Raw genomic sequence first — 12,567 nt, 5'->3', positions numbered from 1 at the left:
TCAGTGTGTGGAAAAGGAGGTTCTCAAGTTGCAGATCAAGGGCTCAGTAGATGCACAGAGCCTGCACAGAGCAACAATTCAAACTATATTCACAAAAGGCAAACATATTGGAGCTAGGTTTTGGGATGAATGTGGTGAGAGCCGGCTTCTTCATGCCATGGATTTTAGAGATTGCAGTTTTACGGAGTGAACTGGGTGTGGATGTAGAAGCAGGCGCTGGCTGGCAGGGGGAGGAAGACAAGGGGGCGTTCTCTCCCAATTTTTGTTAGCCTGTGCTGCCCTGGGGGGATGGGGTATCGACCAACCTTATCCCACATGAAATGGCTAAGGCCCACTTTCATAGCCAGTCCATTCTATTTGTTTATTACACCAGACGTGGGCCAAGGATCCTTAGCTAGCATAGCCTAGCCTATTCCCCAACCCAAACACACCATAAAATATATTGCTAGTCCATAAGCTTGCCTCAACATGCATGTTATTCTGAGCCATGTTGAGTTTTGGGCACTTGTAGATGCTGAGTTCTCATCCCAATTCGCAATCTGCTTCTTGTAAGTTCTTAGTGCACATTGGTCTTGCTTTACATGCTTAAATTATGTTTTCATTGCTTATAATGCAGAGCAATGAAGCTGTCAGAATTTGCAATATTTTAGTTATTTATTTTTGTTTGCAGAGTTTCAAGTTCTTTCCAAATTGTTGCTTTTCATGTGTAATGTGGCATTTTGGAACCATTTATTTTTAAAGACATTTGGTTGAATTTAGTCTGAATTTTTGATTTGTTTGCATATGCCAGGCCCTACAAGCTCAGTCCATAAGATATTCAGTTTTCCAGTCAATTTATAATTACTGGAAGAACAAGGTATACATTAAACATTATTGTACAAAAAACTCTATTGGATTTGCTTAGTCTTTGCATTCCTCTTTTTTTTTCTGTGCACCTGAATAAAAAAATTTGAAAGGTGTCTTAGTGGCTGAAATCCTTACAGTGGTTTTGATTTGATGACCTGTGACAATGGAGGTTGTCACTGTTTTGTCCAGTGTATGGATATGTGTCTGGCCATGAGAGGGAAAAGGAAAACATGGATTTTATATGTTTTACATTCTTATTTTACTGAGTAGGCTAGTTTACCTGTCATCTACCAATCATTTCATATTGTTGTTTGTTCCATGAAAAAATGCTTATCCATGCTTCCCTTCTATTTTCTTTGGAGCAGCGTGAGCGGTGGCAAAAGCCAATTTTGCGGCGTTTACAGGTTGGTTGACATGACTTGATTATTTTCAAACTGCTGTTGTCCATGTGGTGTCTGCATAAATTCATTATTGAACTATTGAGAATTTGAAAAAAAATGTTTGTCATGTGTGGTGTCGTAAAAAATTCCATTTTTTATTGTAGTTTTAGCACCTATCATTCTCATGGAGCATTTAATTAGGTTCCTTACGATTAATTTTCTCCCTCCTCTGTATCCAGTATTTCAGGGCCAAACTGGCTTGGTGTCTCTTTAAGTGTTTCCTCTGCTTTTAACTTCAAGCAAAGGCCTGATAGCAAGTTGATGTAGTACAAAGCATCAAACAGCTTGAATTCTAAATTCAACTTTAAATAAACTAGACAAATAATCCTATGAATTTGAGAAAATACCTGATGACAAGTTGATGCTGTGCAAATTGTCTGACAACTTGAATTCTAAATTCAACTTTAAATGGAACTAAACAAATAGTTCTATTAATTTAAGAAAAGACCTGATGGCAAGTTGATGCCGTACAAAGTGTCCAACTTTAATTGTAAATCCAACTTGAAATATAAAACTAGTACAAAGAATCCTTTCTAGGCTCACAATGCTTGGAAAACGAGAAAAAAAAATATTTAGAATTCTAAGTTAACTGAGGTTGCGTTTAGTAATTGGGAATTGATTCTAGGAAATGGAATCAGAATTGGAACTGGATCCTAATGTTTCATTTGCAGTAATCTCACTCCTATTCCCATTTCATGTAGGAATTATGTTCCCCCTTGAGCCCGCTTCTTTATTCATGAGTCTTAATCCAAAATCAAATTCTGATTGCAGAAAGCACAATATTGCCCTGCTTATCATACATGCATGTACAAATATGTATCTGTATGATGCATGCATGCGTAGATACACATAGAAATGCATGCACATTTGTACGTATGCATACATATATATGTATATTCATACACATACACAGGTACATGCTTATACACACATGCACGTATTATAATTTGATATATTATATATTATTGTATAAATTTATATAATAAATTGTTGGTGGACAAGTCTGAATTCCATTAGGAGATCTAGTCATTCTTGGGCTTTAGATTCTTCGATAGTTTATTCTTTTAAATCAATTTTTGATCGTTTGACTAGTTTCCTCCAAAATCAAGGCTTTTATTTGGTTGGTTGTTCTTAAGATTCAACACCCACAATCTGCTGCAGGTAGGAGACCTTTGAAGGCACTTTCTCCTGCTGTGTGTTGTTTATGCTTTGAAAGTCGGGAACAGAAACTCATCTGTTTTTGCATTGTGCTTTTTCTTAGAAATTTGGAATAAGCTTTTTGGTTTATTGGGAGAACATTGGATTTGTTTGGAGCTGGTGGAGGATTTGTTGGCCTCATCATTTTCAGGGTTTGATAGGGGTAAAGATGCATCTGCATTGTGGATGTATGTTCTGCAGTGTTGAAGTGGTTGGAGCAAAATGCCCTCATATTTATGGGGAAAAAGTTAAATACTTCTTTGTTTTGAGATAGGATACATTATTTTGCCTTGCTTCGGTTTTGCCGCTGGTTGATTTAAAGGAGTGAGTTTTTTAGATATTTAGTGGGATGGGAAGCATTGTTACCTTTTTTCTTTTTCAATCAGCAAAGAGACATATTAAGCATTGTTAACTTGGTTGTTGGTTGTTTTTCTTTTCTTTCTTTCTTTGTATATTCTTTCTTTTCTAATGAAATCATTTTCTTTTCATATTAAAAAATTATATCATATAAAGTAAAAAATAATATTACTATTATTTTGTCACAAAAAGAACAAGATAGAGAAAAGAGAGAATTACAACCTAGGAGAGGACGAGATCCTCATTGCAGGAAAAAAAAAAAAAGTAGAGAAACAAAAAATGGAAATAATAACGAAATAAAAACTAACAAACCCTAATTTAGAAAACGAGATAGGCCTTTCCCTTTATAATCGATAGATCTTTGTAATCTTGCTAGTTCGTGCTGAACCTTAGCCGCTTTTCTTTTGGCTGCCATCCATTTGGATTTCATTCCCTCTAGGACCAGCCAGCTACATTCCCATATCATCCAGAATTTTTGAGCACCAACATCCTGCACACTAATCTCTTCCATTGTAGTAGGCAGTAATCCATACATTGATTAGTCACAGCCAGGTCTACACCCGACCCCTTACAGGTAGAAACATCTTCCAAACCTGTAAGTGGTAAAGGGGGCACATAAGAAATATCCCCAAGAGCACCAGAAGAATCAGAAATATAGTCCAATTTTTCATGAATCTCATCCAACAGTAGGCAACTATCACATGAAAAATCGTTCATACTCGCTGTCCTTTTCTGAAATACCCTACCATTTTTTTGCCCCTTATGAAAATTATTTCTACTTTATCTAAGTCAGATGTAGAGCAATTCTGAGATTTTTCAACATAAAATTTTCCAGCATCATCTATATTTGAAAATTCTCCTCCCTGCATATTTGAGTTCATACAATTGTTAAGAAGCAAACTTTTCATACATTTTCCTTCCTTCCTCTTTGATCAACGCTTATACACCCTCGTATCCACTGCCTACATTCTTTTCCACCATTGCTTTCCCATGGAATACCTACACCTTTGTGCAACCATTGCCAAATCTTTCCTCATTCTGGCCTCCATCTGGTTGTAGCTTCTTCTCCTCCAGAGGATTCTTAATCACGTCATTTCAAAATTGTTGGAAAACTCCAAAAATGAGCATTGAAATCAATATTTATACTTGATCTATCAGCATTGAGACCCTTGACAGGTTGCTTGGCCCTTGCTCCTAATATTCCAACATTTTGATTTTGAAAGGAAATTTCCATGGAAAGGCCTGTCACATTTGACTCATAATCTTTCCTCCTCTCCATTTGCACGGCATCCATGTTATCAAAGCAGAAGCCTCTTCATCCTGCGATCTATATTAGGGGTGAGCAAACGGTCGGTTCGGCCATATTCGGTTAATTAACCGAATTAACCGAAATTTTCGGTTAAAGAAAATTGTTAACCGAACCGACCGAACCGTTTGGCTGAACCGAACCGAACTGACCGAATTTATTTTTCGGGTAATTCGGTTAACCAAATTAAACCGAGAAGTGAGGGAAGGGGGGAAGCCGGGAAGGTGTATCCGAGAAGTGAGGGCAGGGGGGAAGCTTCCCGAGAAGTGAAGGAAGGGGACTCGGGGGTGGTTCTCACTTCTCAGTGTACTGGTATGTGCACGAGAGAAGAGAAATGAGAATGAGAGGGAGCTTGTCAGCTTGTGTGCTGGTGACGATGGACGGCGACGACGATGGCGATGGCGGTGCGGAGCAGTGAGCTCGGATGAGTGGGAGAGAGGCAGTGACTCGGTGATGGCCTTCCGATTTCAGAGAGCAATGACTGGGTAGTCTGTGTTGCCGTGTTGGTGACGATGGCGGCGATGGCGAGTCGGCGACGGCGATGGACACATACGACGGCATCGCGTGAAGATGGAGTCTGGTGGACCGGTGGTGTCTGGTGTGGACTGCGAATGAGCGAGCTCAGGTGAGCGAGAGAGAGGCAGTGACTCATTGCCAGTGAGGGAGGGTCTTCTGCGTTCTGGCTGAGTGTGAGACTGAGCCTGAGAGTTTGAGAGAATACCAGAAAAATAATAACCAGATTTTAATTTACTAATTTATATTTAAATTTAATTAATTATTAATTCGGTTAATCGGTTAACCGAATTAACATTCTCCATTAACCGAACCGAAACCCGATTCACCGAAATGTTGGAAAGCATAACCGAACCGACCGAACATAATTTTTTAACCGAACCGAACCGACCAATTTCGGTCGGTTAATTCGGTTAATTCGGTTTTCCCCGAATTATGCTCACCCCTATTCTATATCTCCACCTTATAAGAGAACGACCTCAGATCATGCCTGGGACTCCATTTGACAATGCTGCCTCTTTGTACTTTCCCATCTGTTTTACCTGTGCCCCTTCAGCAAAAAGGGCCACAACAGATCACCAACTGGGCCAAGTCTATTGAAAGTTTTAACTTTTAAAACAAGCCCTTCCCTCTCCTAGCAGATCCACGAAATGCTTCCATAAAAGCGCACCAATATACATAGGGCCAACAGCCTGATTAGATCCTTTACCCAATAAATCTAGAGTACATGGATTAGAAGGCCCAATACTCTCTTGCCCGGACATCACCATCTTCTTTGTCACTGGTTCACTTGCAGGAAACCCTAGATCTGTATCTTGCTGAACTATAGCCACTACATTTTCTCTTCGATCGTACTATGCCCGCGGCTGCTGGACTGTCTTCACAACAGAAGCTTTCTTTTTATTCCCGCAACTTGCACACTTCCATCCTTGTACAGATGATTCTGAAGGAGATTCTCCTTTAACGACCTCATCCATGGAATCATACCCTTTTCTGCCTCTTTGTACCAACCCTCTCAAGATTAGATTCATTCAATACATTTCTCCCAATATAATCTTGTTACCATTCCACGAAACTTCTCCTGCTACCTCCTTTCATCCCTCTAGGAACAAAAATTGAAAACTACTGGGCTCCCAACTCAAGAAATCTTCCAATCTGAGTTGGCCTAATTGCCACAAACACAATTGAGATGACCAAATTTCTTTCTCTGAGCAAACCCCTCAACCGAACCACACTGAGGTCAAACATTGTAAAATCCATTGCATCACTGAGACAGAAGCCTTCACCCAACGGTTTCTTGTCTCATTTCTTCTCAATCAAGACATGAAAACTTCCTACCCTCGCCCTCTCTAGTCTCAAATTGAAAGAGTTCCCTTCGCTTTGTACTAATCACTGGAGATTCTTTTCTGGGTAGCAGAGAGAGCGCATTATCATAATCATTATTATTAATATTTACTATAATAATAATTATATTAATGCTATTATTTGTAATGATATTAATAGAATAATATTATGGCATATAAAAATAAATGGATACTATTATAGAATAAAATATAATGATATAATTGTGATATGTTTATTGATTTGTTATATCATTCTTTTATATTCTCTCATCTGAGCATCAAAGCTTTCCAGCCTAGTAGCTTCGTTAATCACTTTTTTTTGGGTGTTGTTGCTGCTGTTTTTTTTTTTTTTTTTCTTCCCTTACCTCCTCCCTGCCTGATCAGAAACTCAAACAACTTAAAAGGTAATTGGGTGTGCCAGGTCAGGTCAAGAAGATCTAAATCTTGAGTCAGGTCAGGTCTGTTCGTTGATGCAAGTGGGATTAAGATCCCGAGGGAATGGATGTTTTTCTAGTTGTGGATTGGACCTGGTGCTGGATTTTAGTTGGTTCTGAGACGGATCATGGGTTGATCTGGTTCCTTTTTGACTCCCTTCTCCTTCTAGCTGGGCAGCATGAAGCCTGTGACAGTCTCAGAGCTGCTGTGACAATGATGAAACATAGCTTAGTGATGAGGGTGGCGACAGCAATGGCAGAAGCAATGGTGATGACTTCAGTGTGAGCCTGAAATTGATGTTGACAAGTGACAGCTGTTATGCTCTGACAATGAAACGAGCTGACAACAAAGAGGGTGTAGTACCTTAGTTGATGAAACTATTTCAAAATATTTTGACTGATCTGAAAATCTACTGGAGTTCGATTTGATTTCTGATTAGATCTGATGTGGGTTCAGGTTGGCTAGGGGTTGATTAGGGCTTGAAGGGAGTTGGGGCTATACATGATTTTTTTCCCTTGCTTCTGTTGCTTGTGGCAGCAATTGAAATATATATATATATATATATATATATTCTTGCAGCTGTGAATAAAGTAGGGTCAAGTGCGGAGAAGGAAGGGGCTGTGGTGGTTGGGTTAGTCCAACTGTCTGAGCATCTTGGAAGAGAAGGGTGCTAAAATTTTGCGGAGTTGTGTTTTTTTGGCCAAGTTGTGGTGCACTTGGTTAGAGGGGAATTCGAGAATTTACCAGTTCTCCCTGGGTGTTTGTTATGGGAAAGGGTGTTCTCATTTGCCTATCTATGGGTGTCAGTAGCGGTGCATTTCCACGAGTTCCATTGTCTCATCTCCAGAGTGACTGGCGATATTTATAGTCGCTGCATTGATTATTTTACAGCATTTTGTGTTTTTTGAATTTCTGTTTCTTCTTTGATGCAGCAAGAAAAGAGGCAAAAAAGACCATTATTGAAGCTAAACATAGAGCTTATGATAATTTACGCACTAGATTAGATACAAAAGAAGGGCATAGAAACATATATAAATTGAATAGTTCTAGAGAAGAAAGTGCAAGGATTTAGGCAATGTAAAATGTTTAAAATATGAGAATGGTAATGTCTTGGTTAAAGAAGAAGACATAAAAGAGAGGTGACAAAGACGCTTTAATAAGTTGTTTAATGAAAACCTAGTTGAAAGCTTAAATTTCAAGTGAAAAATGAGGAAAAAACTAAAAATCTGAGATCTATTTGCAAAATTAGAATCACTAAAGTGAAGATGACTTTAAAAAAGATGAAAAAGGGAATTCTTTATGTCAGAATTAAACTTATGAGTCATATGATGAAACTGTGGGAAGGGGCAACTAAGCAAAGAATAATAATAGAAACAAGGGTCTCAGAATCAATTTGGTTTTATGCTTGGAGATTAAGAACAAAAGGTATCTATCCTTTAAGAAGGTTAATGGAAAAGTTTAGGGAAAAGAAGGGGAACTTACATATGTTTTTTAAGTTAGAACTTTGGAGAACAACCTTAGAGTCTAGAGGTTTTAGGATTAGATATGAAATGTATTTTAAGCCAAAGGAATATTAAAGATAAGATTAAACTTGATAATAATGCTAGTAGATTTTGATATCTAGGATCTGTTATGTAAGTGGAGGGAGAAATTGAAGAGGATGTTTTAGTACATAGAGTTAAAGCAGGTTCAGTAAAATGGAAGGGCACTTCAAGCGTGCTGTGTGATCGTAGGATACCATTAAAATTAAAAAGAAAGTTCTATAGGACGACTACAAGACCAGCCATGTTATATGGATCAAAATGTTGTGCAACTAAGAAACAACATATTCAAAAAGTAAAAGTTTCCGAAATCCGAATGCTAATATGGATGAGTGGTAAAACATGAAACAATAAATTAAGGAATGAACATATTTGCAACAAGTTAGGAATAACACCTCTAGAAGATAGGATGAGGGAGGGGTGGCTTAGATGGTTTGGGCATTTAAAGCGAAGGCCAAGTAGTGCACCAGTGAGCAGGAGTGAGCTAGTTATTGTTAATGGTACTAGAAGAGGTTGGGGTATACCTAAAATAACTTGGAGTGAGGTTATGAGGAAGGATTTAGCAGCTCTTAAGTTGAGGAAATGCCCTTAAATGTGTGCATTGGCGGAAGATGATTCGTATGGCCGACCCCACTTAGTGGAACTTAAGACTTCTTGTCGTTGATGTTGTTTCTTCTTCAATGTATGTACTAGTGGTCCTCTGCTTTGTACATTCTCTCTTCCATTAATGAAATGTTCTTTTCTTATTGGGGAAAAAAAAAATTCTACCTATCCAGTTAAAATGCCAACAATTCTGGCTATTAACCAGACCAAAAGAAAAAAAAAAGTAAAAATAAAAAATAAAAAAAGAAAGAAAAATATAAGACAATCCTGGCTATTAAAGTTGAGATCACGAATCTTATCCTGATAGCTGTGTTGAATCAGAACTGAGATGGTTTGACTTGATGAAGATGAAGCATCCAGGAATTTTAATTTTAAATTTAACTCTAAATAAAACTGGAACAGAGGAGTCTTTTATAGCTTCCCAATGCTTGGAGGGCAAGAAAAAATATATTTAGAAGTCTATAGGAACTAAAATACCATGTTCCTGAATAAAAATAATGAAACTAGAAGATGCGATCCTATAAAAATATCCTAAGTAAAAAATATGAAAATATGATCAAAATTTTGATAAATATAAAATCTTTATTTCAGTGCTGCATCTCAAGTATTTCAATGATATCATGGCTGCTAAACGCATTTGTAGAGTGCAAATTAGTTAATACTCAACTTTTGCACATCCTTAATATTGACAAAATCTCCTCAAGTATCCTCTATCTTACAGTTTATTTTAAAATAAAAAGAATCTGCCAATAGCCCTGTAATGGATTTAGTTGTATAGTGTGCATACAGGTTCAGAACCCACTCTCTATAAAGTTTGCTTAGTTTCTGTTATATTGTCTATTTTTTGCTAAGCTCTTTTCTGTTTTATTGTCAATTGGTTCTTTTGGTTGCCATGCACTCTTTCATTTTTTCTTGTTTGTTTGATTGGTAAAATTCAGCTTTTACAGTCAGTTCAGGCAAATGTTTAGATTGATTTGTAATGTTAATAGTTACATAGAGTATTTTAGCACTTTGTGTCAGCTAATATCAACCCCATATGTCTTTGTCTATGCAGCCTCCTCCCCCAGTTAATGATACCAACCCATACAATGTGTTTAGGCCAAGAGAGAAAGCCCACAGACTGCACACAAGAAGGGTGGGTGACTGATTTGATTTGATTTATGCATTTCCTTTACCAAATTATTGGTTGATGCCTCTTTCAATCAGATATTATATATAGAACTGTAAAACTTTAGCTACTGTATTATTATCTTTACTCCATTTACTGATTTGTCTATCAATCAGATATTAAATCTCACCATGAAGCTGAAGTTAATTTATTATTATTTATAATTAAGTTATTGTATTATTATCTATACTCTTTTTGTTCTTTTGTGTAGATGCAAAGGAGGGAAAACAATGTGCAGTCATTTGAAAAGCTTAGACAGGTTCGATTTGGAGTTTTGTACCTGTTCAATCTTTCTGTCTCCTTTTGCCTTTATAGTAATTAGTTGTTTCTCTGCTAACTGTTAAAAATGAAATAAATTTTTTATTTTATTTTATTTTTAATTATAAATAAAAAAAAAAACAAACTTTTGTGGCCCAGGGCTGCATTTTTTGCTGACTAATTGTTCTTTTACTTTCATATTCACAAAAGCCGAGAGATCATTTTTTCGGAGATTTTTCTTGTAATGGGATTCCCCTCCATATTTTTTAGGTAAGGGAAAATATATTTACTGAAGAACAAAGTACAAAGAGAGGACAACAAGATGTCCTCCAAAGAAATGGAAAGAAAAGTTATAAATAATTACAAAAGAGCCACCCTATCCACCCCCTTTTTCTTTTTCCTTCTTTTTGTGTCATTTTTATTGTGCATTATGTCTAGCTTAGTCAAATATTGTATAACAACTACTCAGTTTTTTTTTTTGTCAAAAAGAAGTAATCATATATTGTATAATCAGTACTCAGTACCTATTTTTATGCTTCAGCATCACATATTGTATCCATGTATCATATGATAAAATTTTTTAAAATAAGTTGTCAAAGTTGACTTGAAGAACGCATTTGACTCAGCTGGAGTTTTTTGATTAAAATCCTTGGGGCTATTTGAACTCTTCCAGCCTTTATTTTTGGCTAAAGGAATGTATTTCTTCCCCTTTCTTTTCCCTAGTTGATGGTTCATTTCAGGGTTATTTTCAAGGTAAGAGAGGAGTTAGACAAGGGGGTCTTATTTCCCCTCATCTTTTTGTTATGCTAATGGAGATTCTCACTAAAATTTTAGTGAATTTTGATGTGAAATGCGGGTGTCTATGGTGTTGGTTTTGCAAACTCTGAAGGGATTTTAGTGTTTCCGAACTGGCAGTGTGTGGTCCAAGGAGTTTCTGGCAACTGCTATGGCTTCTGGCAGCTGCTGTATGGTTTTCAGGGATATGATGATGCTAGCTATTTTCCAACAATGGTAGACATGTGGTGGATTTAGGCTTTTAGGCTTTGGTTCGATGGTGGCTGTGACAATTAGGTTTAGCTATCGTAATCATGCTTTGATACCATGTTGAAGAATTGGGTAAATTCGAAGACCTACTCATTATGATAAGTCTCTCCCTTTTTATAAAATATATGCGAAGTGCATAATTACACTTGCGGACTAACTCATGCTTAATAACATTGCAATAACACAATAGTAACAGTAAACAACTAGAGTAACTAGTAACATGTGGAAAGGGTTATGAAATGGGAGATAGGTTATCGCCATTGGGCTCTCATTGCAATCAAAAAGTTATAAATAGTTATGAATTATTTATGGGATATTTAATATACTTTTTTTATTGGAAAATTATAGTCATGCTCCTAATTCGTACTCCAAATCCGTGCTCCATTGTTCTTGATATGCTATTTTATATGTCTCAATTTTAATATATTTCTTAATTTTAAGAAATTGACAATTCATGATAAAATGTTAACGCGGAGTATAAAATTTTGCGGGAGTTTTCTACCCTAATTTGCTCATTATATTTATTAATTCTTTATTTTTTATTTTTCTATTTTTTTAATTTAATTGAATTTTTTTGTATGCCTATCAATGATATATATATATATATGGAAAAAGTTAAGCTTAATATAAACCAAACGGGAAACTACACAGACAGAGACCCAAAAATTTACATCAAAACTACTCTATCCTGTATCTTCTAATCTCTATAATAGTCTTGTTAATCAAACTATCTAAACCCTCATTACTTCTAAAGACTATCTCAGTCCTGAGTTTCCATACAAATATACAGTGGTTGCCCATATTTTGTTGAACTTTTGTCTCACATCGCTACGCATCCCTTTAATCCAGTTTAGAACTTCCTCCCAATTATGGCTCCTAGTATTCGAGGTGATGCCCTCCAAAGAATTTTCCAAAATAGTCCTCCCCACTGAACATTGGAAGAATAGGTGATCTCTAGTCTCCTTGTGGTTCTTACATAGAACACAGTTTACGTCTATTATGTTGCCCCAAGAAAGGATTTTGTCCTTGGTCAAAAGCTTGTTCATAGTTGCCAACCAGCAGATAAAAGAATGTCTCGGTTGAGCTTGCTTAAGCCAGACTACTTTGCTCCAGCTCACTATCTGCCCCCTCTAGCTGATTTGAAACTGAATTCATAATTCAAATTCCTTTCCCATCTTAGTTTATCTGAAGTTGTACTGAGAGGTTGAAAGCTTACCTTCTGAATCAAGTCTTTGGAGCAGCCCCCGGAACTCCTTGGCTAGTTCCATGAGGACCTAGAGATAAAGTGCTGTAAGGTAGTGTATCTCTGGATCCCCAGGTTTACTGCAGCTAGCAACCGTAGTGATCAATTAAAGGGCTGCAAGGGTGCCAGTTATAAAAAAGGATCTGAATGGAGCTACCATTTCTCATCTTCCATTTGATTTTCTTATAAATGTCTTTCCTGCAGTCAGGATTTCTTTCTAGCAGCAACATTCACATGGCCTGATCCGCAAATCCCAAAAACTTTTTCCCTTGA

The 12,567-nt window shown here is 36.9% G+C and overlaps 1 protein-coding gene across 4 annotated transcripts in view; it reads left to right on the top strand.

The window, feature by feature from the left end:
- The window catches only part of LOC131164181 (enhancer of polycomb-like protein 1), a 77,973-nt gene that overhangs the window by 38,177 nt on the left and 27,229 nt on the right, over positions 1-12,567 (top strand). For all 4 annotated transcript variants that reach the window (XM_058121178.1, XM_058121177.1, XM_058121180.1 and 1 more), the window contains 4 exons: positions 791-856; positions 1,212-1,250; positions 9,636-9,716; positions 9,961-10,008. In XM_058121178.1, the coding sequence (XP_057977161.1) occupies positions 791-856; positions 1,212-1,250; positions 9,636-9,716; positions 9,961-10,008 (234 nt within the window). The remainder of the gene's footprint in view (positions 1-790; positions 857-1,211; positions 1,251-9,635; positions 9,717-9,960; positions 10,009-12,567) is intronic.

The sequence above is a fragment of the Malania oleifera genome, chromosome 9, assembly GCF_029873635.1.
Source record: "Malania oleifera isolate guangnan ecotype guangnan chromosome 9, ASM2987363v1, whole genome shotgun sequence".
Lineage (NCBI taxonomy): Eukaryota > Viridiplantae > Streptophyta > Magnoliopsida > Santalales > Ximeniaceae > Malania > Malania oleifera.
This window is presented reverse-complemented; position numbering and strand designations above follow the sequence as displayed.